General features: G+C 39.6%; 1 protein-coding gene across 9 annotated transcripts in view; it reads right to left on the bottom strand.

Moving 5' to 3' along the window:
- LOC126248911 (battenin) overlaps positions 1-25,251 on the bottom strand; it is a 247,016-nt gene that overhangs the window by 96,859 nt on the left and 124,906 nt on the right. For 6 of the 9 annotated variants that reach the window (XM_049950391.1, XM_049950394.1, XM_049950392.1 and 3 more), the window contains one exon: positions 8,083-8,208. The exons of 1 other annotated variant lie outside the window; for it this stretch is intronic. In XM_049950391.1, the coding sequence (XP_049806348.1) occupies positions 8,083-8,107 (25 nt within the window). In that variant the 5' untranslated portion in view covers positions 8,108-8,208. Of the gene's footprint in view, positions 1-8,082; positions 8,209-23,720; positions 23,870-25,251 lie in introns of those variants that run through there. 2 more of the 9 variants (XM_049950393.1, XM_049950398.1) reach the window with 2 other exon arrangements.

The raw sequence follows: 25,251 nt of genomic DNA on the forward strand, positions 1-25,251 counted from the left end.
CAATAAAACACACACACACACACACACACACACACACACACACACACACACACAACAACAACAACAACAACAACAACATTGTCTCAGGGTTGCAGCCAGACTGGGTAAAGACTTGTTCAGATGGAATGAGTGAGAGGAACACCAAGTATGGTAGAGGGGAAGAGAAAGACTGAAGAGAAGGGGGGCCAATAAATAGAAAGGAGAGGGAACAAGGAAATGGGATAGGAATGTAATATTGGCGAGCTCGGCATTAGGGGAAGTTTCATATGACACACATCGTAGTGGTAAAGTGTGTTGTGTGGCAAGTGGAGGAGGGTAGGTGGGGAGAGGAAATGGAGGAGGAGCAGGATGAGAATGAGAAAGAATGCTAGGAGACCAGTGGAGATGATTGTAGCAAAGAGTTTAGTCGAGATTGAGGCCTGGAGTATTGGAGGGATCCAAGGATGTGTTACGAGGACAGTTCCCATCTAATCTATATAATCAGAGAAGCTGCTATTGGGGGGGTGGGGGGGGGGGGGAGATGAGAGAATCCAAGTGGCATGTGTTATGCAGCAGCCACTGAAGCCATGTACTTTGTGTTCAGTGATGTGTTCTGCCATTAGAGGTAAACTTTGCTTTTGGTCACAGTTACGTTATGGCCATTCATTCGGGTGGACACGTGGTTGGTGGTTGTCATAAAAGGTTAGGTAAATGTTATAGCAGAGTTGGTATATGACATGACTGCTTTCAAAGACTGCCCTTCCTCTGGAGGGTAGGGTATGCCTGTGACGGGACTGCAATAGGAGGTGCTGGTTCGTTCCATATGACAGTCTTGCACCTGGGTCTTCCACAGTGGCAAGGGGTGGGGAATAGGCATAGCATAAAGATAGAACAGAGTTTTTGTAGATTATGTGCACACTGAAACGCCACTTTGTAAAAAGTGGAAAGGATTTTGGAAAGGATATTCCTGATTACCTGGCATGATAATATCAATCATATCAATAAACTGGAGATGCTGATGCTGGTTAGTGCACTTTATGTGGTAGTAATTTTTATGGAGTCACTGGAGAGGTGAATGTCAATGTCCAGGAAGGTGACACATAGGTTCATTCATACGTTATGCCTATTCTCAACCCCTTCCCAACTAAATTACATGTCCAACAACTTCAGTAACTACATCATAACATTTTCCATCTGGATCCTTTATCCCTCACTTCCACAAACCAGCTGCAGTGAAGATGGAAACTGTCCTTACATCACGTCCTTCACAAAACGAAGGAAGGAAGGAAGGAAGATAAGGGTTTACCGTCCAATCGACATTGAGGTCATTAGAAATGGAGCACAAGCTCCAACTGGTTCAAGGATGGGGAAGGAAATCAGTTGTACCCTTTCAAAAGAGCGATTCTATCATTTGCCTCTAGCAATTTTGGGAAATCATGGAAAACCTGAACCTAGATGGTCAAACATGGGTTTGAAACATCACCCTCCCAAATGGGGGTCCAGTGGGCTAACCAATCATCACATTGCTCAGTCACATCCTCTGACCTCACAATCCCCCCAGCATCAATCTTCACTAGCTCCTGTCCCACGTCCACTTCCAACACTCCTCATGCCACCCCCCACTGCCCCCCTCCCCCCCCCCCCAGCACTCTATTAATCTACACGGATACTATTCCCTCTGTAGTCTACATTTTCCTCTGTTCTATCTCCTCTCAACCCATTCCTCCACTTCATCATGTGCCCAAAACAATTTTCCCTGTTGGCATCAGGGCGAACTTGCCAATGTCACATTCCTATCCCACTCACAATTTGGTTCTCCCTCCCAGCTCTCAGCCTTCCCTCCATCACTGCCCCCCACTTTTCTTGTTCCTTTCACCCTTTCTGCCAATCGGAACCCACCATCCAAGTCAGGATACAATGCTATAAAAATGTTGCCCTGCATGTGTTGGTGTGTGTTTTGTTAATCATTCAGCTCTGAGGAAGAACATCGTCCAAAAGCTTAGCTACAATTTAAATCTTGTGTATGTAGCTGTCAATCGCTCAATACAGCAGTTATATGGTGAATAGTTACTTTACATGTTTTGTCTCAAAAAATGATAAGATGTGCTTTCAAGATACACGTTAGTTTCTAATGTGTCTCTTACATGCAGGAGACAAATCAGTTTCACTTTAATTTTTCATAGGTAATATTTCTAAATATGAAGCCTTCACCATTTTTCCCCTTTCACTATCTCTAGGTTTAAGTGAAATTGGCTGACTTGTCTTCTTTACAAGGCTGCATGTGAAAAATCTGGTTATGATGCAAATTTACTGAAAATTATACATCACAATAGTTAAGAACAACTGTGAAAAAGGAGACTACAATTTTACATATTTTCCTGTTACATTTGACTGAATATGTGATCCCCCACGAACCATGGACCTTGCCGTTGGTGGGGAGGCTTGCGTGCCTCAGCGATACAGATGGCCGTACCGTAGGTGCAACCACAACGGAGGGGTATCTGTTGAGAGGCCAGACAAACATGTGGTTCCTGAAGAGGGGCAGCAGCCTTTTCAGTAGTTGCAGGGGCAACAGTCTGGATGATTGACTGATCTGGCCTTGTAACATTAACCAAAACGGCCTTGCTGTGCTGGTACTGCGAACGGCTGAAAGCAAGGGGAAACTACAGCCGTAATTTTTCCCGAGGACATGCAGCTTTACTGTATGATTAAATGATGATGGCGTCCTCTTGGGTAAAATATTCCGGAGGTAAAATAGTCCCCCATTCGGATCTCCGGGCGGGGACTACTCAAGAGGACGTCGTTATCAGGAGAAAGAAAACTGGCATTCTACGGATCGGAGCGTGGAATGTCAGATCCCTTAATCGGGCAGGTAGGTTAGAAAATTTAAAAAGGGAAATGGATAGGTTAAAGATTGATATAGTGGGAATTAGTGAAGTTCGGTGGCAGGAGGAACAAGACTTTTGGTCAGGTGATTACAGGGTTATAAATACAAAATCAAATAGGGGTAATGCAGGAGTAGGTTTAATAATGAATAAACAAATAGGAGTGCGGGTTAGCTACTACAAACAGCATAGTGAACGCATTATTGTGGCCAAGATTGACACAAAGCCCATGCCTACTACAGTAGTACAAGTTTATATGCCAACTAGCTCTGCAGATGATGAAGAAGTTGATGAAATGTATGACGAGATAAAAGAAATTATTCAGGTAGTGAAGGGAGACGAAAATTTAATAGTCATGGGTGACTGGAATTCGTCAGTAGGAAAAGGGAGAGAAGGAAACATAGTAGGTGAATATGGATTGGGGGGAAGAAATGAAAGAGGAAGCCGCCTTGTAGAATTTTGCACAGAGCATAACTTAATCATAGCTAACACTTGGTTCAAGAATCATAAAAGAAGGTTGTATACCTGGAAGAATCCTGGAGATACTAATAGGTATCAGATAGATTATATAATGGTAAGACAGAGATTTAGGAACCAGGTTTTAAATTGTAAGACATTTCCAGGGGCAGATGTGGATTCTGACCACAATCTATTGGTTATGAGCTGCAGATTGAAACTGAAGAAACTGCAAAAAGGTGGGAATTTAAGGAGATGGGACCTGGATAAACTGAAAGAACCAGAGGTTGTAGAGAGTTTCAGGGAGAGCATAAGGGAACAATTGACAGGAATGGGGGAAAGAAATACAGTAGAAGAAGAATGGGTAGCTCTGAGGGATGAAGTAGTGAAGGCAGCAGAGGATCAAGTAGGTAAAAAGACGAGGGCTAAGAGAAATCCTTGGGTAACAGAAGAAATATTGAATTTAATTGATGAAAGGAGAAAATATAAAAATGCAGTAAATGAAGCAGGCAAAAGGGAATACAAACGTCTCAAAAATGAGATCGACAGGAAGTGCAAAATGGCTAAGCAGGGATGGCTAGAGGACAAATGTAAGGATGTAGAGGCTTGTCTCACTAGGGGTAAGATAGATACTGCCTACAGGAAAATTAAAGAGACCTTTGGAGAGAAGAGAACCACTTGTATGAATATCAAGAGCTCAGATGGCAACCCAGTTCTAAGCAAAGAAGGGAAGGCAGAAAGGTGGAAGGAGTATATAGAGGGTTTATACAAGGGCGATGTACTTGAGGACAGTATTATGGAAATGGAAGAGGATGTAGATGAAGATGAAATGGGAGATAAGATACTGCGTGAAGAGTTTGACAGAGCACTGAAAGACCTAAGTCTAAACAAGGCCCCGGGAGTAGACAACATTCCATTAGAATTACTGATGGCCTTGGGAGAGCCAGTCATGACAAAACTCTACCATCTGGTGAGCAAGATGTATGAGACAGGCGAAATACCCACAGACTTCAAGAAGAATATAATAATTCCAATCCCAAAGAAAGCAGGTGTTGACAGATGTGAAAATTACCGAACTATCAGTTTAATAAGTCACAGCTGCAAAATACTAACGCGAATTCTTTACAGACGAATGGAAAAACTGGTAGAAGCGGACCTCGGGGAAGATCAGTTTGGATTCCGTAGAAATGTTGGAACACGTGAGGCAATACTAACCTTACGACTTATCTTAGAAGAAAGATTAAGAAAAGGCAAACCTACGTTTCTAGCATTTGTGGACTTAGAGAAAGCTTTTGACAACGTTAATTGGAATACTCTCTTTCAAATTCTGAAGGTGGCAGGGGTAAAATACAGGGAGCGAAAGGCTATTTACAATTTGTACAGAAACCAGATGGCAGTTATAAGAGTCGAGGGGCATGAAAGGGAAGCAGTGGTTGGGAAAGGAGTGAGACAGGGTTGTAGCCTCTCCCCGATGTTATTCAATCTGTATATTGAGCAAGCAGTAAAGGAAACAAAAGAAAAATTCGGAGTAGGTATTAAAATTCATGGAGAAGAAGTAAAAACTTTGAGGTTTGCCGATGACATTGTAATTCTGTCAGAGACAGCAAATGACTTGGAAGAGCAGTTGAACGGAATGGACAGTGTCTTGAAAGGAGGATATAAGATGAACATCAACAAAAGCAAAACGAGGATAATGGAATGTAGTCAAATTAAATCGGGTGATGCTGAGGGGATTAGATTAGGAAATGAGACACTTAAAGTAGTAAAGGAGTTTTGCTATTTAGGGAGTAAAATAACTGATGATGGTCGAAGTAGAGAGGATATAAAATGTAGACTGGCAATGGCAAGGAAAGCGTTTCTGAAGAAAAGAAATTTGTTAACATCGAGTATAGATTTAAGTGTCAGGAAGTCATTTCTGAAAGTATTTGTATGGAGTGTAGCCATGTATGGAAGTGAAACATGGACGATAACCAGTTTGGACAAGAAGAGAATAGAAGCTTTCGAAATGTGGTGCTACAGAAGAATGCTGAAGATAAGGTGGGTAGATCACGTAACTAATGAGGAGGTATTGAATAGGATTGGGGAGAAGAGAAGTTTGTGGCACAACTTGACTAGAAGAAGGGATCGGTTGGTAGTTCATGTTTTGAGGCATCAAGGGATCACAAATTTAGCATTGGAGGGCAGCGTGGAGGGTAAAAATCGTAGAGGGAGACCAAGAGATCAATACACTAAGCAGATTCAGAAGGATGTAGGTTGCAGTAGGTACTGGGAGATGAAGAAGCTTGCACAGGATAGAGTAGCATGGAGAGCTGCATCAAACCAGTCTCAGGACTGAAGACCACAACAACAACAACATGTGATTTAAATGATAATTATCTTCCTTGTTATGTTACACAGATCACTGAAACAATGGGGTACTTCAAATGATGAAGAGAACAAACATCACTCCCAGTGTTCTAAAGCCACACAAGACAAACGCACAATAAGAGCTAAATGCCTATTTAAAATATGGAATGGAATGTGTGCTGTACTCAGATAAAACATTTTTTTTAAAGTTAAAACTTCTTGTTGAAATCAGCACAACTTCTGAAAATGATGTTAACAGGAAACCTTACTTCATTGGTACATGCCTCAGGAGACGGAAGCTTGACGGCATCAGCTAGATGTCACACAGCTTGGATTTTGAATATCTGTAGAGACAATTTTATACTGATATTAAATAACTGAAATATTTTATATGAAAACTTGTGGCCAGATATGTGACTGAACTGAAGATTTCTTGAATGATGGTGTCTATGTCTCTTAATATGCTAAAGACTAAACATTAAGAATGCAACATTAAAAAGTAATGGGAGTGCTGCTAGTCACATTGAACACAAATGATTTAGTATACAACTCTGGTAGTAATTAAATAAGTTTATTGAGAAAGAGTACCCAACAAAAATTGAATTCTAGAGGACCTGTAATGAATTAAATCATGATAATGTGGCGAGAGGTTGATACAAAATTGTGTATATATCACCGAAAGAAGTCAAGTATGAAATTATTGCAAGGACAAATTAAATATATTACAAGCAGATAACATGCTATAATGGTCAAATAATCAGAGTGATCATTAAATGCAACATATAACTGGAATTCAGGAAAGTGCAGCCTTTTTATGAAAGAGATGGGTAAGGTAATTTGTGTGGTTTATTCATCAGTATTCTAGTTTGTGGTGTACTTCACAATACAGGATGAGTAATAAGAAGAATAAGACTAGAGCCTTTTTTTTAAATTCATAAGTGATTTACTTGTGGTTGGTGTGAAAATGTTACTCATGTGCTCCGCAGACATGCAAAGACGGAAATACAAGAAATATAATCACATAAAAATTTTATCTTAAATACTTGAGGATTCTTCTAAAATAGAGATGTATATAATACCATTGTTTTTTCTTTTTCTTTTTTTCTGGTATGAGAAAACCTCCACTGCACATTGTATGCTGCCTTCCATAGCATAAATAAAACAGGTTTTTTTAAACAGTGAAACTAATTAGGGCACTTGTTTTCTTCTATCCAGCAACAGGTATATAGAAGCATTTAATGAATACTTGCAGGTGTATTTAGGATGAATCACCATTCATGAAACATATTACAACAACAGCAGTGACTAGACAAAACAGAATGATTAAAAAAAACTGAGAAGAGAGAGAGAGAGGGGGGGGCGGGGAGAGGGGGGGGGATAACACTATATCACAACCAATAACCAGAAGGATGTTTTAATGAACAAGACACAAAGCCTCTAATGCACTGCAACCAGAAAAAAGCATATTTCGTGGTACCCAGAAAGAAAATCTCAGAAGCAAGTTTTAATGAACAAAAAACAAAGCCTCTAATGCGCTTCTACCAGAAAAAAAGCATATTTCATGGTACCTACAAAGAAAATCTCAGAAGCAAGTTTTAATGAACAAAAAACAAAGCCTCTAATGCACTGCTACCAGAAAAAAGCATCTTTAGTGGTACCCAGAAGGAAAGTCTCAATTCCACAAAAAAGTTAGTACAATCACCTCATAACACATTAAGCTGTATATTACACACACTATCAGATCACAGCATATTTAGCCAAATTTACAAATGAAACATAAATTCTGTTACAGCTGCAACTACCCCTTTACCAGTTTCAAGTCATCAATACCCTACACTTTATAATCATTAAATTAAGTTATAAACAATTAAATACACAGTCCTGTAAAGAAAATGAGCCAATGACTTTAGATACCTACCACAGTGGCAGCACTTAATAACAAAATATTTGCAGAAATGTTTTAGCTTATTAAAAAAGTTACATATAGTGAACAGTAAAGCTGAATTTCAGACAAAAAACAGAATGAAGAAGCAGAATTTACAACAAATGTTTGATTCACAAAAACACCAAGCATGCTCTACTCTAATGAATTATTTCTTCCTTACTGTGATTGATTTGCCCAACAAAACTAAAAATAAATGGAAAATATGTTTCACATTGTGTACAACAGTGATCCATAATTACTAGAGAAATACATCTGTATCTTGGGCTAACAAAATCTATTTGCATCATTTAAAATATTGTATAACAGGCACAATGTGTAGTATTAAATTTAATAAAATGTGCTTAGCATTTAAAAATCTGCTACATTTTATTGTGCTTCAATTTTTGGGAAGGAAACAAACACTCATAAATACATGTGGTAACCTGGCATGCAATACATTTTCTCTCATACCTTTGTAAGGAAGTGACTTACTTTCTGCAGTTTCCTCTTTTGTCATGATAAATATTCACAACAGTTCCAAATTTTACACCAACTTTGATGCAACGGTACCGAACTGCAGAATTCAGATCTCGATTGTTAGAGATGGAAAGAAGGTTACTGTAAACATTTCAAAGCAAAGCAACAAAAAGTCAGACAACAGAAAAAGAACCCTCTCATCCACAATTAAAGTGTATAACAATAAGCACATGACATACATTAGAAAGCTATACAATATAGCATACTGTGTTAGGTAGATATTTCAAACTTCCTCTTGCTTCACCTACAGCAAGGATAAAACTATATGCACATAATATGAAACAAGGAACAGTTATTTTGTTAAGTATTGTTAGCATTCAAGCTATGTACAGCTCAGAATGAACTTTGGGAAAAGCATACACAGTAGCAATATTCACTCACAAATTATATAACGAGTCCTTCAATACAAGGAATGGAGAAAAACAATAAAAATGCAGGCTGTACAAGAGATAAAAGCGAATACAAATGTGAATAACAGCTTAAGAATAAGAACAGTGAAGCTAGTAATTTTCTATCGAATTTAGCAACACACATTTTTCTGTAATAATTGATTTGTACAGAGATATCACAGGCCCATAAATGCAATGATGAGGTAAAGAAAAGAGATACACTGAAAATGAGACAGGAGTCAGAATGGAAAAGGCAAGGAATTTGGTGGCACAAATTATTTCCTGCCAGGTTAAAACTGTGTGCCAAACAAGGACTCAAATGTGGGGCCTTTCCCTTCACAGGTACTTGCTCTACTGACTGAGCTATCCAAGCATGACTCATGACCTGCCCTCACAACTTCGCTTCCGTCAGTACCTTGCTTCTATCTTGCAAATTTTACAGAAGTCCTCCTGCATACTTTGTAGTACTAGTAGTCCAGGAAGAAGGGATATTGTGGAGAAATGGCTTAGCCACAGTATTGGGGATTGTTTTCAGAATGAATTTTCAGTCTGTAGCACAGTGTGTGTTGGTTTCAAACTTCCTTATTGATTAAAACTTTGTGCCAGACCAGTACTCGGACTTGGGACCTTTGCTTTTCACAGGCAATTGCTCTACCAAAAGAGCTATCCAACCGTGACATACAACTTGCCTTCTCACAACTTCAATTCTGCCAGTACCTCCCTCCTATCTTCCAAAGTTCACAGAAGTTCTCCACGATGCTCTTTCTACCAGAAGTACTAGTCCTGTAAGGTATGCAGGATGACTTCTGTGAAGTATGGAAGGTAGGAGAGAGGTACTCTCAAAAGTAAAGCTGTGAGGTGGATCATGAGTCTTGCTCCAACAGCTCAGCCAACAGCATATTTGCCCAGCAAAGAAAAGTTGCCAGGTTTGAGTCCTGGGGTGGCACACAGTTTTAATCTGCCAGGAAGTTTCAAATCAGCACACACTCCATTGCAGGGTGAAGATTAGGTCTGTAAATTATCTCCTGTACATTCACAGCAACAGCATCTGTTTCTTTCTAAGTAGGTACACTGCAGACACATTTACAAAATATACCATTTATGTAACACATTTCATCCATATCACCTGCAGTTTCATCTGAATTCTGAGGAAACTTGTAAATCTGTCAGTAAGTGATTGCATTAAAAAAAAAAAAAAAAAAGAAAAAGAAAAAAAAAAAAGAACTGTCACTAGGAAGAGTATGAGTCTCCACTGTTTTGTGTTTTGGCAACACTGCGCCGACGCGGACTCTTCAAGTATTTGCTGCACTAAATAATTATAAAAAGCGTTGTTATTAAGCTATTTTTAAACGTGTACAGGTGTTATAAATATAATATAAGTGTTGTTGAATTAGTGGAAGTGTTAGTGAAGTATAAAATAAGATTAAACGGGGTAAGAAGCGTATTTTTCTTCTCGCCGCGCCTGTAGCACGAATCCTAGGCCTAATTGCATGCGGGCGAATCGTAAGTAAGCAGTGAATTAAACTTATAGATAAACGTTTCCAGTTGGTATAAATATAAGTGTTGTTACATTAGTGGAAGTGTCAGTGAAGTGTTAAAGAAGATTAAACGGGGTAAGAAGTTTATTTTCCTTCTCGCGCCTATAGCACGGATTGTAGGCTTAATTTCACGCGCGCGTATCGTAAGTAAACAGTGAGTTATATGTAATCACCAGTTTTTTTATTCAGTACTCTTTCAATTTATTTATATCTGCCTGAATAGTTCTAGGGTCCTTTGTTTACGTTTTGTCACTACTTAAATCAGCTTATACGATTTCTGTTTTTACCATGAGTGAGAAGTGTGTGACATGCCGTAGGATCGTTAGTTCCGGGGTATGGTGTGATGGGTGCTGTAGTTTCTTTCATTGGGGCGAATGTAGTGGTGTGGGAAATGGGGACATAAATGAGGCTCACCAGTGGTATTGTAGGATCTGCAGTAGAGATAGGAAAATACTGGAACAGGAAGGGAAAATTGCAGCTCTTTAAGCTGACCTAGACAAGGCAAGGGAGGATCTGGACAGTTTAAAGAGGGAGAAGGGTGAACAGAGGTGGGAAGTGGCAACAGGTAATAGGGGGAACAGGCAAAGGATAGCATCAGACAGCTTTGTCATAAATCTTGAAAATAGATTTGACCTGTTGCCTCAGTCAGAATGGGATGAGCCTCATGTATCTGAAGCTGTAGAAAGGGCACAACAAGCTTTCAAGGACTTGAAAAAGGTAGGGAAATTTGTAAAGAGAAAGAAAGTTCTGTTGTTAGGTAGTTCCCATGGTAGAGGTGTTGGCCAACTACTGCAGGAAAATCTAGGTCCAGAGTACCAGGTCACAAACTTTTTCAAGCCTAGTGCAGATCTGGGTCAGGTAACAGAGGATGTAGGTGCTTTATGCAAGGATTTCATAAAGGAGGATGCCGTGGTGATAGTGGGTGGTCCGGGAAATAGCATTGACAGAGACTCTGAATATTCCATAGAGAGTGACCCGGCGAAGATAGCATCAGCAACGAAGCATACGAGTGTGGGATTTGTGTCTGTGTTGAGACACCATGATCTGCCTCATTTGAACTCTTCCGTAGGGAGGGTGAACTTGGAGTTGGAGTGGCTGCTTAGGAAGGATATAGGGTCCCATATTCATTTGATTCCTGTGGATGTTATCGATAGGTGGGACTACACTAGGCATGGCCTTCACCTCAATAGGAAAGGGAAGGGAAAACTGTCTGGGTTGATTGCAGAAAACATAAGGGTGGACGCTGGCACAAGTGGTAAAATACCAGTGGTCACAGGTGTCAGAGGGATGCCTTTTTTAGGATAGGGAAGGGGGAAAGAAAACGAGTTTTAAGACAGATTGGCAGACACATTCAGTTTGAGAAAACAGATGAACAGGAGTCAGATCTTATCATACAGCCTCCATTTAAACAGTGTTTAACAGAAAGTAATCAGAAACTGCCAGTTCATCTTCGCCAAAGCAGTTACAATCCCATTAGTATGCAGTATCAGCTATCTTTATTACACCAGAACATTCCGGGACTTAGAAATAAAGTTGATGAACTACTCATTTGTATCGATGAAATGAATTCATCTAACCAAATTGACATAATCTGCCTCTCTGAACATCAAGTGACCACTGATATAGATATGTTAGACATTTCAGGATTTAAGCTAGCTTCCTATTTCTGCAGAGTAGATATGGATGGAGGAGGAGTTGCCACATTTATCAAAAACTGCCATAAATTCAAGAACATTGACATTAATAAATTCTGTTTAGAGCAGCATCTAGAAGCATGTGCAACAGAAGTAGAGTTCCATAACAGATCCTATATAATAATAACCATTTACCGAGCACCTGCAGGAAATTATAATCTAGTCTTAGATCATCTAGAAGCTCTTTTGGGTTATTTAACAGGAAGAAACAAAGAAATTTTGATTGCTGGTGACTTTAATACAGATTTTCTAATACAATCTTCCAGTAAAAATTCACTGCAGTTAGTAATGTTGTCTTTCAATCTATCTCACACTGTAAACTTTCCAACTAGGATCACTAAATCCTCAAGGACAGCCATTGATAACGTTTTTATAGACAAATCAAAGGAACAAAATCATATCATAAAACCTGTTATAAATGGACTATCAGATCATGACATGCAGCTACTTGTTTTAGATGTAAATTCTAAGCAGATTATCAAGACTGCTAAATCTGAGTACAGGAGAGTAGTCAATCAACCAAAAATTGAGTGTTTTAGAAAACTGCTCAAAGATATGAACTGGAAAGATGTTTATAGTGCTCATGACATGAATGAAAAATATAACACATTCATGAACAATGTCAGTACCATGTTTGAAAACTGTTTTCCTCTAAAAGTTCCTCAAATTAAACAGAAGTCTATAATAAAACCATGGATTACACAAGGAATAAAGATTTCCTGTAAGACAAAAAGGAAAATGTATCTGCCGACCAAGAATAGCTCCAATGCTGATGATTTAGCTAAATACAAGGAATACTGTAAAACATTAAAAAAAGTAATTCAGACATCTAAACAAATGCACTATGAGAAGAAGATAGCAATGTCAGGGAACAAAATAAAAACAATATGGGATATAGTGAAAGAGCAGACTGGTAGAACCAGAAAGGAACAGGAGCAAATAGCACTAAGGGTAGATGACACATTAGTAACTGATGGGCATAGTGTGGCAAATCTATTTAACAAGTACTTTATATACGTTACTGATAGAATGGGACTTTCAGGATCAGTAAATAATGCCCTTGAATATCTGAAACTAGCTTCAAGTACATGAATATATCACTCACTTCACCAAAAGAAATAACTTCCATAATAAAATCTTTAAAAACAAAGAATTCTAGTGAGTACGATGAAATATCAACAAAGTTAATTAAGGCATGTTCTTGTGAATTTAGTACAATTCTAAGTTACTTGTGTAACCAGTCAATTATAACTGGGACATTTCCTGACTGGCTAAAATATGCAGATGTTAAGCCTCTATTCAAGAAAGGGGATAAAGAGATACCATCAAACTACAGACCGATTTCACTTTTGCCAGCATTCTCAAAAATTTTAGAGAAAGTAATTTACAGGCAGCTGCTCCACCATCTGACCACAAATAACATATTATCAAGAACACAGTTTGGATTTCTGAAGGGTTCTGATATCGAGAAGGCTATTTACACCTACAGTGAAAATGTACTTAATTCCTTAAATAACAAATTACAAGCAGCAGGTATTTTCTGTGATTTGTCAAAGGCATTTGATTGTGTGAACCACAACATCCTTTTAAGTAAATTAGAATTCTATGGTGTCACGGGCAGTGCTGCAAAATGGTTCAAGTCATACCTCACTAACAGGAAACAAAGGGTGTCAGTGCAAAGGACTAGTGAATTAAGTCATCAGTCATCATCAGAATGGGAAGAAATTACATGTGGTGTCCCACAAGGATCCATCTTAGGGCCATTGCTTTTTCTTGTGTACATTAATGATCTCTCATCAGTTACACTGCCAGAAGCAGAGTTCGATTTGTTTGCAGATGACACAAGTATTGCAATAAATAGTATGTCAAGTGTAGTTCTAGAAAGATCTGCTAATGATATTTTCATGGATATTAATAAATGGTTTAAAGCCAACTCACTGACATTAAACTTCGAAAAGACTCACTATATGCAATTCAGAACCTGTAAGAGGTTTCCACCCAGCATATGCATAAAATACGAAGAAGAGCAGATAGAAGACGTTGACAGTCTTAAATTCCTGGGATTACAACTTGATAATAAATTCAGTTGGGAACAGCACACCACAGAACTGCAGAAACGCCTTAACAAATCTGTATTTGCAATTCGAGTGTTAGCAGACATAGGCGACATAAAAATGAAAAAGCTTGCATACTTTGCCTACTTTCATTCCATAATGTCATATGGTATAATATTTTGGGGTAACTCTTCAAGTCAAACAAAAGGTTTCAGAGTCCAAAAGCGTGTAATACGTACACTCCTGGAAATTGAAATAAGAACACCGTGAATTCATTGTCCCAGGAAGGGGAAACTTTATTGACACATTCCTGGGGTCAGATACATCACATGATCACACTGACAGAACCACAGGCACATAGACACAGGCAACAGAGCATGCACAATGTCGGCACTAGTACAGTGTATATCCACCTTTCGCAGCAATGCAGGCTGCTATTCTCCCATGGAGACGATCGTAGAGATGCTGGATGTAGTCCTGTGGAACGGCTTGCCATGCCATTTCCACCTGGCGCCTCAGTTGGACCAGCGTTCGTGCTGGACGTGCAGACCGCGTGAGACGACGCTTCATCCAGTCCCAAACATGCTCAATGGGGGACAGATCCGGAGATCTTGCTGGCCAGGGTAGTTGACTCACACCTTCTAGAGCACGTTGGGTGGCACGGGATACATGCGGACGTGCATTGTCCTGTTGGAACAGCAAGTTCCCTTGCCGGTCTAGGAATGGTAGAACGATGGGTTCGATGACGGTTTGGATGTACCGTGCACTATTCAGTGTCCCCTCGACGATCACCAGTGGTGTACGGCCAGTGTAAGAGATCGCTCCCCACGCCATGATGCCGCGTGTGGGCCCTGTGTGCCTCGGTCGTATGCAGTCCTGATTGTGGCGCTCACCTGCACGGCGCCAAACACGCATACGACCATCATTGGCACCAAGGCAGAAGCGACTCTCATCGCTGAAGACGACACGTCTCCATTCGTGCCTCCATTCACGCCTGTCGCGACACCACTGGAGGCGGGCTGCACGATGTTGGGGCGTGAGCGGAAGACGGCCTAACGGTGTGCGGGACCGTAGCCCAGCTTCATGGAGACGGTTGCGAATGGTCCTCGCCGATACCCCAGGAGCAACAGTGTCCCTAATTTGCTGGGAAGTGGCGGTGCGGTCCCCTACGGCACTGCGTAGGATCCTACGGTCTTGGCGTGCATCCGTGCGTCGCTGCGGTCCGGTCCCAGGTCGACGGGCACGTGCACCTTCCGCCGACCACTGGCGACAACATCGATGTACTGTGGAGACCTCACGCCCCACGTGTTGAGCAATTCGGCGGTACGTCCACCCGGCCTCCCGCATGCCCACTATACGCCCTCGCTCAAAGTCCGTCAACTGCACATACGGTTCACGTCCACGCTGTCGCGGCATGCTACCAGTGTTAAAGACTGCGATGGAGCTCCGTATGCCATGGCAAACTGGCTGACACTGACGGCGGCGGTGCACAAATGCTGCGCAGCTAGCGCCATTCGACGGCTAACACCGCGGTTCCTGGTGTGTCCGCTGTGCCGTGCGTGTGATCATTGCTTGTACAGCCCTCTCGCAGTGTCCGGAGCAAGTATGGTGGGTCTGACACACCGGTGTCAATGTGTTCTTTTTTCCATTTCCAGGAGTGTATTATTTGTGGAGTAAATTCACGGACGTCCTGTAGAAACCTCTTCAAAGAACTGGGTATACTAACTACTGCCTCTCAGTATATTTACTCATTAATGAAATTTGTCCTAAATAATATATACCTTTTTCCAACAAACAGCTCAGTTCATACACACAATACCAGGAACAAAAATGATCAGCACAAGGACTAAAAAGCACTTACTTTAGTTCAAAAAGGGGTCAACTACTCAGGAACACTCATCTTCAATAATTTGCCAGTAAACATAAAAAATTTAGTTACAAATAAAGATCAGTTTAAAAGGAGCCTGAAAGACTTACTAGTGGCCAACTCCTTCTACTCCATTGACGAATTTTTTAATAGAAACAAATGATGTATTGTATATATTCATACTATTAGTATGGTTATTTCAGCTTAAAAAACAATAAAATAAATTGACATGTTCCACATCCACGAGGATCTCCTCAGCACCGATCTACAGAACGAAAAACTAATCTAATCTTTACACCATGTGACCCTAGGGTTGATGTTAAATGTATTTGTGGTATTGCTGCAGGAGATGTCAGTTATGTGTGAGTGAGGTACACTTGCATGCTTGCTTGTATGAATGAATTGTGTGTGTGGGTGGGCAGGTGGGTGGGGGTGGGGGGTTGTCTTCTTTTCTGATGAAGGCCGTGGGTGGTGAAAGCTAAAGTGTAAGTGTTTTTTAATTGTTCCAGTCTGCAACTTAACATGTCATCTTTTCCTACAGTGTTGATATTGCAACCTAGAGTTCCCATTTTTTGTTTTGTTTTTAATTTGACTGAAATTGTTTCAAGCAGTTCTGAGTTAAGCTTCTGTATCACCTGCTTCTTATGAGCATCTGCTCAACAACTCAGGAAAATTTCATTGCAATTAAATGGATGGCATAGGAATGCATAGAAGACAAACAAACAAATATCCATTTTTATATATTAGATTCTAAATTGTGTTGGAAAAAATTATATTTGCTTATTAGTTGCAAATTACTTTCCTTAATAAGACTTATGGAATAGCCAGACAGGATTTTTATCATCAGTAGAGGTCACTTTGATGAGAACAAAGTTAGCCTGGTGGGCTTTTCAGTTCATCTTAAAAGTGTTCATAATGAAGGTTACACGTCTATGCATATGGTAGGTGGGCAGTTTTGCTTTTTGAGGCTTTAAGAGGATGAATCACAACCTGCTTCCACACATGTTAAGAACTTTTCATACACATTGTTAGCCAAGAAACTGAACTCCTGCTATGAGTTTTGGCAAAGGTGTTAATTATAGTTAACATCAAGAGACATAAGCACAGAAAAAGGAAGTTAGCTAGCAGGTTTCTAGTAACGTTTTTGTTGGTGGCTAAAAGTGGATACATCTTTATAGGAAAAGTCTCCATGCCAAGAGGCCACTGTGAACATCACTATGCCATAGCTGAATGGTTCCAAGTCTTTCAGAAGAGTAACTTCAGCCTCAAGAGTGTCTGTAACTTTTCATCAGATAGAGAGATCTACAGACCTTTCTGCAGTTGTGAGTCAGTCAGCTCTGTTATTTATACACACCACGATGAGTTACAGAGAATAGCTGACATATTGCATCTTGTGGTTGAAAGAAATGCTTCAAAAATGCATGTCATCATACATACAGAACTGTTTCAGGTGAGGAAACCTGTTGTATTATTATGATGTGTCAATCAAATTGCTCGACAAGGAATGAATATTTAAAGACAATGATGCAGCACCATTCACAGCCTGCAAATCTCAGTACTTCAAGAAAAGAACTGAAGTTCTTCGCTATGGATCTGATGGATAGTACATGAAACAATCCCTTCACAAGTTACTGAGGTGCTTAGAACTAACAGTGCAAAATCAAAATGTGTCAGTGGTTTCTTTCATCATTATAATACTTCAACAGATAAGTCAGAAATATACTTAACTGCAGTAAGCTTTAGATTTGTTCACTATAAGCCTCACTGCCCCACAGGAGATTTTGTAAGTGAAGCAGGTTCTACTTTATAAAGATGGAGAGCTCTTCGATGCACAGAACAATAACTACACCCAGTAGTCACAAGACAGATGGTAAAAATTGTCTGAGAAGTGATCTCCAGGAAAGAGGGAGAGGTACAGTGAATTTAATGAAACTTATTATCAAAAAGTATATGTGGCTGCAATGCACAAATATTCTAGTAGTCCTCGAAGGCAAATAAAAATGTGCCAGGTCATAAATATTTCTTAGGGTATACAACCTCAATATATCCATAAATGATCTTGTGGATAATATCAGAAACTCCAATAGGTTATTTGTGGATGATGCTGTTGTCCCTGGGAGGATAGCAATAGTGAAAGACCGAACCTACATGCTGAAAAACTTGAAGAGGATTAATGATTGGTGCAGGGACTGGTAGTTGACAATGAATGTAAATAAATGTAATAAACAGAGCATAAATTTGTGGAGAGCTCCATTATCTTTCAGTAACACTATTGGTGCTTAATCACTAAAAAGAGTAATAATTATAAAGTTCCTAACTCCACATGGAATGACTAATACTGTAATGACCACATAAAACTAGTTGTAAGAAAAGCTTCAAGTATTGTTGAGGAAATGTTTCCAATGAAAAGAGTTAGAGGAAACCAGTGTATAAGCCATGGATTGCTCAGGGCACAAAAATCTCATGTAAGACAAAAAGGGAATTGTATGCATCAGCCAGATTGTCTAACAAGTCTGCAATGATGAGGCAGTATTAAGTGCACTCTAAAATATTAATGAAGGTGATACAAAAATCCAATATATGTGCTTAAAAATGAAATTAATAAATCTGATAACAAAATGAAAACCATATGGAAATATGACAGGGAATAGTTCAGCTGCCAAAGAAATGATTAGTTTAAGAAACGGGTGCAATAAAGTGAATGAGCCTGAGAAGGTAGATAGTACTTTCAAAAATCATTTCTTAACAGTTACAAGTCTGAGAGGGTGCTTAGGTTCTGTAAATAAAGCTATAAAATTTTTACATAACACTCTAAGTCACAAAACAGATGAGATTTTGCTGGAGGTGATAACATTTCCAGTAAATTATTGAAATACTGCTGTAGAGGAATGATTAAAGTCCTCTGCCATAGTTTTAATTTGTCACTTGAGGAAGTAGTAGTCCCTGACAGATTAAAATATGGATTTATATGGAAAAATCATAATAAGGGAGAAAGGACAAACAATCAGCCAATTTCATTATTCTAATGTTTTTCTAAGGTACTGAAGAAATTGATGCACAGCAGAATGGCTGGGCAACTTAGTAAATACAATATCCTTGGCCATAGTTAGTTTTGTTTTCAGAAGGGGGCATCAACAGAGTAATACATGCATTTGTTGATGTTTTGGTATCCATGCATGACAATGTGATGACAGTTGGAATATTTTGTGATCTGTCAAAGACTTTTGACAGTGTTAGTCACCATATTCTCCTGAATAAAGCCAAGACTCTAGGAATGAGTGGAATGTTAGGCAAGTGGCTTGAATCTTACCTATGTGGTAGAAAGTGGAAAGTTATCATGGAAGGAATGCATGGTGGCCATGTATCTTCAGACTGGGGCTCCACTGCTATTGGAGTACCTCAAGGCTCAGTAATGGCCCCCCTGCTTTTTCCAATAGCCTATTTGCAAACAATTTGTCACTACATATACAACATGGAAAAGGCTCCATGTTTGCTGACAACACCACTATATCAGTTAACAGTCCTTCAGGAAATAAATTAAGTGAGGTAGTTAAGAAGGCATTTGCAGATGTGGTAAACTGGTTTAAAATTAATGGTCTCTCAGGCAACATGAAAAAAACAAATTGCATTCATTTCTCCTGTATTACTGCCACAGACAAAATAAATCTAAAAATAGGTGAGCATGAGATTTCAAAAGTTGAGTCATCCAACTTTTTGGGTCTGCATTGAGATAGTAAACTGAAGTGGCACTACAATATTCAAGAGACAGAAGCAAACTATAAGAATTATGTGTGGAGTCCATCATAGGCACTCATGCAGAAATCTGTTTAGAGATCATCAAATCTTTACAAGTTTACAACATTGCTCAACATATTTTCTCACTATTGGGGGGGGGGGGGGGGGGGGGAATGCAGAAGAGGGTTGTGTACAGGAGAACCAAGATTTTTAATGCCTTCCCTTCATCTGTGGCTTTAAGGATGTCATATGAGAAAAGTGCAAGTTGGATTTTGCATGACCATTGCTTCGGAATCCATGCTGGTAGACACAGTGGAAGGCATTCTGTCCAGATACCTCATTATGACTGTGCTGAGAATATTTTCTATGATTCTACAACAGTATGTCAAGGGTACTGGACAATAGTTTTGTGGGTCATTTCTGTTACCCTCTCATAGACTGGTGTGACCTCTCCTTTCTTCCGACTACAGGCCAGAGGTTTTTTTTTTTTTTTTTTGTGGGCCTACCATATATCATTGCTAAAACAGCCACAAATTCTGCATAGAATCTGAATGGGGTACCATCATTCCCTGGGGCTCTAAGCAGTTTTAGAGATTTCAGCTATTTTTCAAAAATACTGTCGTTAATATTTATTTCACTCCTTTTTGCAGTGGTGTGAGAATTTAATTGGGACTACATTCCTGGATTTTCCTTTGTAAATGAACATTTGAAAATGGAGTTCAGGATACAAACTTTTGCTTTGCTACTTTTAGTTTCAGTTCCTGTGCCACTCACTACTGTCTCAACACTATAACTTTGGAACTACTAACAGCTTTTACATTGATGAAAATTGCTTTGGATTTCATAAGGTATATGTTGCTATGGCAGTCACTGAAGGCTTCAAGCATTGAACCTCTTGACAGTCAAGTGCATTTCATTCAGCGTCTCTCTTTCTACGTGGTACATATCTATACAGTGCATGGTCAACTACCCTTTTAAACTTGAACCACAGTTATACACGTTCCTGTCTAGAGCTAAATGTTTCAAGTTCTTCACTGAGATATGATGCTTCCTCCCCTTCATCGAGTTTGCTTAACGTATAAATCTTTCCACTTGTTTTAGTTGCCCTATGTACTTTGGTAACTATTGTTGCCACAACTGCTTTATGATCACTGATGACAGTTTAAATGCGAACAATCTCAAGGAGGTCCTGTATATTTGTGGCACTAGATCAAGCATATTTCCATCAAAAATGCGTTTCTGAATTATGTGTTTTACGTAGGCATTTAGCATTGTTGGCACACCCACCACTTACAAAACTGCAATCATCCCACTTACATGATTCTTGAAGTTTTTCCAGTGTACTGAATATTCTATGAGGTTTCAGGATTGCAGCCAGATCATGTTGACTTCTTGCCACAATATTTCAGCTGCTAGCCAAAATATTATGGCAAGAAGTCAACATGATCTGACTGCAATCCTGAAACTTCACAGAATGTCTCAACTGACTGTTGGATGATTAAAGTCTCCTCTGATAAGGACAGTATGATCGGGTAACGTATGTACTAGTGAACTGAGGTTTCACTAAAGTTTTTGGTTACATTTGGGGTTGAGTCTGGTGGTTGACAGTAGGATTCAGTTATATGTCTATTTCCCTCCTTCACAGTGAGTCTTGTGTAAATAATAATTTCTAACTTGGTGGATTTGAGTTTCTCGTCTACAATGAAAAATACACCACCTCCATTTCCCACTAGCTTATCTTTTCAATAGGTGGGTTACAGTGTATAAGTGTAGGTCATAACATCTCTGTAGATTCATATTTCCCAAAACCTTCACACAAAACATCAGCCCATTAGAAACAACAATCTTCACAATACTTTCAGAAATTCCAGTAATCCAGGGAACTATCGATCTATGAAATCTATTCACAATCACCGTGGTTCAATAGTCATCAGGAAACCATAGTCTTTGGAAAGATTTCAGAAGCATGAAATAGGACTTTATGAAAACACGGTTAAGGTCTTAATGACACTAAATATCTTACTACAGCTCTGTAACTGCCTTCTGTTTTCTGAAAGTTTATTACCATAAAGAATGCAAGAAATTAAGCTATCTAGAATATAAATGGAGCAAAGTCCAATTATATTTTATTTGGCACAATTCTATTGCTCTAATTCAGCTGTAATGAACTCCTGTGTGTGTGGGGGGGGGGGGGGCATCTTCATGCCTAAATTAATTAAATTCAGCCAGAACTTTCCTTACCATATTTATATTGCAGGTATAGGTTTACATGACTTAGCTGCATTTACCACTAGTGACTGCCAGACAGCATCCAAATTAAACAATTGCCCATCACTTTGTATATGCTCCAATATCAAGTGAGACTCTTAATCTTTACAATATCTTTATTTTACAGCTTCTGGAAAGTGTAAATGTAGAGACCTTAGCGATAGCTATTACACAACACTGCAAAAAAGATGTTATCCCAAATGGGCATATTATTTCAGATAATGTGCTTTCCGACCAGGAACAGGAGTGACATGAAAGTAGAGTGATGTATATGAGCATTTATGCTTATATCCTTTTAACCTCCAGAACAAAAAATCTATAGTTTTAACAACCATTAACAACTGGTCGTTGGTGTGTAAAAAGACAGGTTGACAGAATTAGAAGGCAGAAAGACAAGAAAAGTAAACAACATCATTTTCCAGAATGGAATTACACAAAATATGTATGTGAAGAATGCATTCCATTAATGAAAAAAAAGTAATGCAGAAAGATGCAACAAATCGAAAAAAGTGTTACTGAGATAAAAATGGAGCAACCAAATTATTGAAATAAAATAATGTTATGAAGAATTGTAACATAACACTAAATGATAGATATTAAAAGAGCAGATATTACAGCACACATCGATAAGACTACAAGACATAAATTAATGTCTCATAATTCAGAAAATAAATAGTAAATGGGTATTGCTAGAAACCAAGAATAGGGAGGGGGCATGAGGAGGCTAGAAAAAGTTATCAGTAAATTTTGGTTGAATGGGGACAGGTATTACATCAGTAGTTAAATTCAAACAGAGAGTATGATTCATCACACTGTTAGAACAAAAACGATATCAGTCAAGTGAGGGATAAAAGTCATATACTATGACTGGGAATTAAACGTTATCCGAGAAATATTACACAAGAAACACAGTTATGCTTTGCAAACAGTTAGGGGGGACAGAGTCGCTGATTTCTTCTAATGGAAGAGGAAGCAGTCAGGTACAAAAACTGTAGGTCAAAAGATGTATGAAAAATGAAATGCCAGGTTTACCAGACAGAACACTGTGTGTGTGTGTGTGTGTGTGTGTGTGTGTGTGTGTGTGTGTGTGTGATGTATTTGGGTATTATGGTCATATGATGCAGAATACTTACTTATAGAGGATACAGAAAAATAAAATGTGAAACTTATATCAAGATGGTAGATAGCATCGAATAGGACAATATTTGCCATACAATCACAGAAAATAAATATTAATCAATGGGGAAAGTCAGTAGCCAGTCACCAATGAGCAGAGTGAAGTGGGTCACGGTAATAGTTTAAACTAACAGTCAAGAGTTTGGAAAACTTAAGATATCTATCCATATATGGTCATCGGTTCATGATGTCTCTCCGCCCCCCCCCCCCCCCCCCCCCCCGAGTACTAGTTAAAAAATTATTATATCGGTTACGTGAAGAATTCCGAAATTATAACAAGTGTTTACCCTAATGTTTACCGAGTACAGTTTAACTAGTAAAATGGCTGCGCTAAGAATTCCGAAACTGTAACGAATGTTACCCTAGCACAACACAAGTCTACTTTTCTCGCGCCACATCGTCGTAATGGGCACACTGACGAACTATATGCTTATCAAAGTGCCACACGTCCGTCAATGACTGTTCAAATGTGTGTGAAATCTTATGGGACTTGACTGCTAAGGTCATCAGTCTCTAAGCTTACACACTACTTAACCTAAATTATCCTAAGGACAAACACACACACCCATGCCCGAGGGAGGATACAACCTCCGTCGGGACCAGCCGTCAATGACTGTCTATTGCTTTATGGTCGTAGTCCCACGACGGAACAATGAAGAAGTAAAGTGGTCAGGAAAATTTTGCTAGATACAGTTAACCTTCACTACATTCGCCTCACTATCAATGTTTTCTTTCGGAATCCTGTATATCAGGTGCCGTATCTAAAGTACACAATGGACAAATAACGGTAACAATCCAACCATCTATCTAAAAACACAATCTTCACACATCTCAGCGTTTCAAACTTCCTTAAGAAAATAAAAAGTTGTTACCTCAGTCCAATTATCTCTAATCTCATTTCCCAGCAAACATCTTGGGAAATTTCCCACTTATGATCGCTTCTGTCAGCCACCGCGCCGAGTGCCAGCTTATTTCGCGCGGACTTTATTATATTGCCATATCTTCATCTCAGATTTTTATCAACAAATCGCTCTAATGATTGCTGATGTTCATCCACCACCCTTCCTTCGTAATATCTGAATCACAGTTCCTCAGAGCACTGCTAGGCGGTAGACGTACACATAAAGAAACCCTGAGTACTGGGTACCAGTAGCTGATTGGGAACAAAATAACATATACTACGAACATGTCGATTTTCTACCTTCCACCTTGACATGTGGCAGAGAACGATTACGTAACCAGAGTGTCGAAGTAGAAATCAGTACACATTTAGAAGTGGTCTGATAAAAACTGATAATTCAAGACGACGATATCAACCACTCTGTGCCGGCCAGTGTGGCCGTGCGGTTCTAGGCGCTTCAGTCTGGAACCGCGTGACCGCTACGGTCGCAGGTTCGAATCCTGCCTCGGGCATGGATGTGTGTGATCTCCTTAGGTTAGTTAGGTTTAAGTAGTTCTAAGGTCTAGGGGACTGATGACTTCAGAAGTTAAGTCCCATAGTGCTCAGAGCCATTTGAACCATTTGACACACAGTCAACATGGGTTTAGAAAACATCGTTCCTGTGAAACACAACTAGCTCTTTATTCACATGCAGTGCTGAGTGCTACTGACAAGGGATTTCAGATCGATTCCGTATTCCTGGATTTCCGGAAGGCTTTTGACACTGTACCACACAAGCGGCTTTTAGTAAAATTGCGTGCTTATGGAATATCGTCTCGGTTATGTGACTGGATTTGCGATTTCCTGTCAGAGAGGTTCGTAGTAATTGACGGAAAGTCATCGAGTAAAACAGAAGTGATTTCAGGCGTTCCCTAAGGTAGTGTTATAGGCCCTTTGCTGTCCCTTATCTATATAAATGATTTGAGAGACAATCTGAGCAGCCTTCTTCGATTGTTTGCAGATGACGCTGCCGTTTATCGACTAATAAAGTCATCAGAAGATCAAAACAAACTACAAAACTAGTTAGAAAAAATATATGAATGGTGCTAAAAGTGGCAGTTGACCCTAAATAACGAAACATGTGAGGTCATCCACATGATTGCTACAAGGGACTCGTTAAACTTCGGTTACACGATAAATCAGTCTAATCTAAAAGCCGTAAATTCAGCTAAATACCTACGTATTGGACCCCTACCCGTGGTCTAGGGGTAGCGTCTTTGATTCATAATCAAAACGTCTTCGGTCACGGGTTCGATCCCCGCCACTGCCTAAATTTTGATAAATAAGCAGCATTGGCGGCCGAAGACTTCCGGCACAAGTAGTCGGCCTCATTCTGCCAACGGCCTTGTCAAAGAGGGCGGAGGAGCGGATAGAGGTTCAGGGCACTCTCTTGTCCTATTGCCCCTAAAGGCGGAAGAATCAGCAATGATCAACGACATGATGCAGAAGGCAATGGAAACCAC

This window comes from Schistocerca nitens, chromosome 3 (assembly GCF_023898315.1).
Source record: "Schistocerca nitens isolate TAMUIC-IGC-003100 chromosome 3, iqSchNite1.1, whole genome shotgun sequence".
Taxonomy (NCBI): domain Eukaryota; kingdom Metazoa; phylum Arthropoda; class Insecta; order Orthoptera; family Acrididae; genus Schistocerca; species Schistocerca nitens.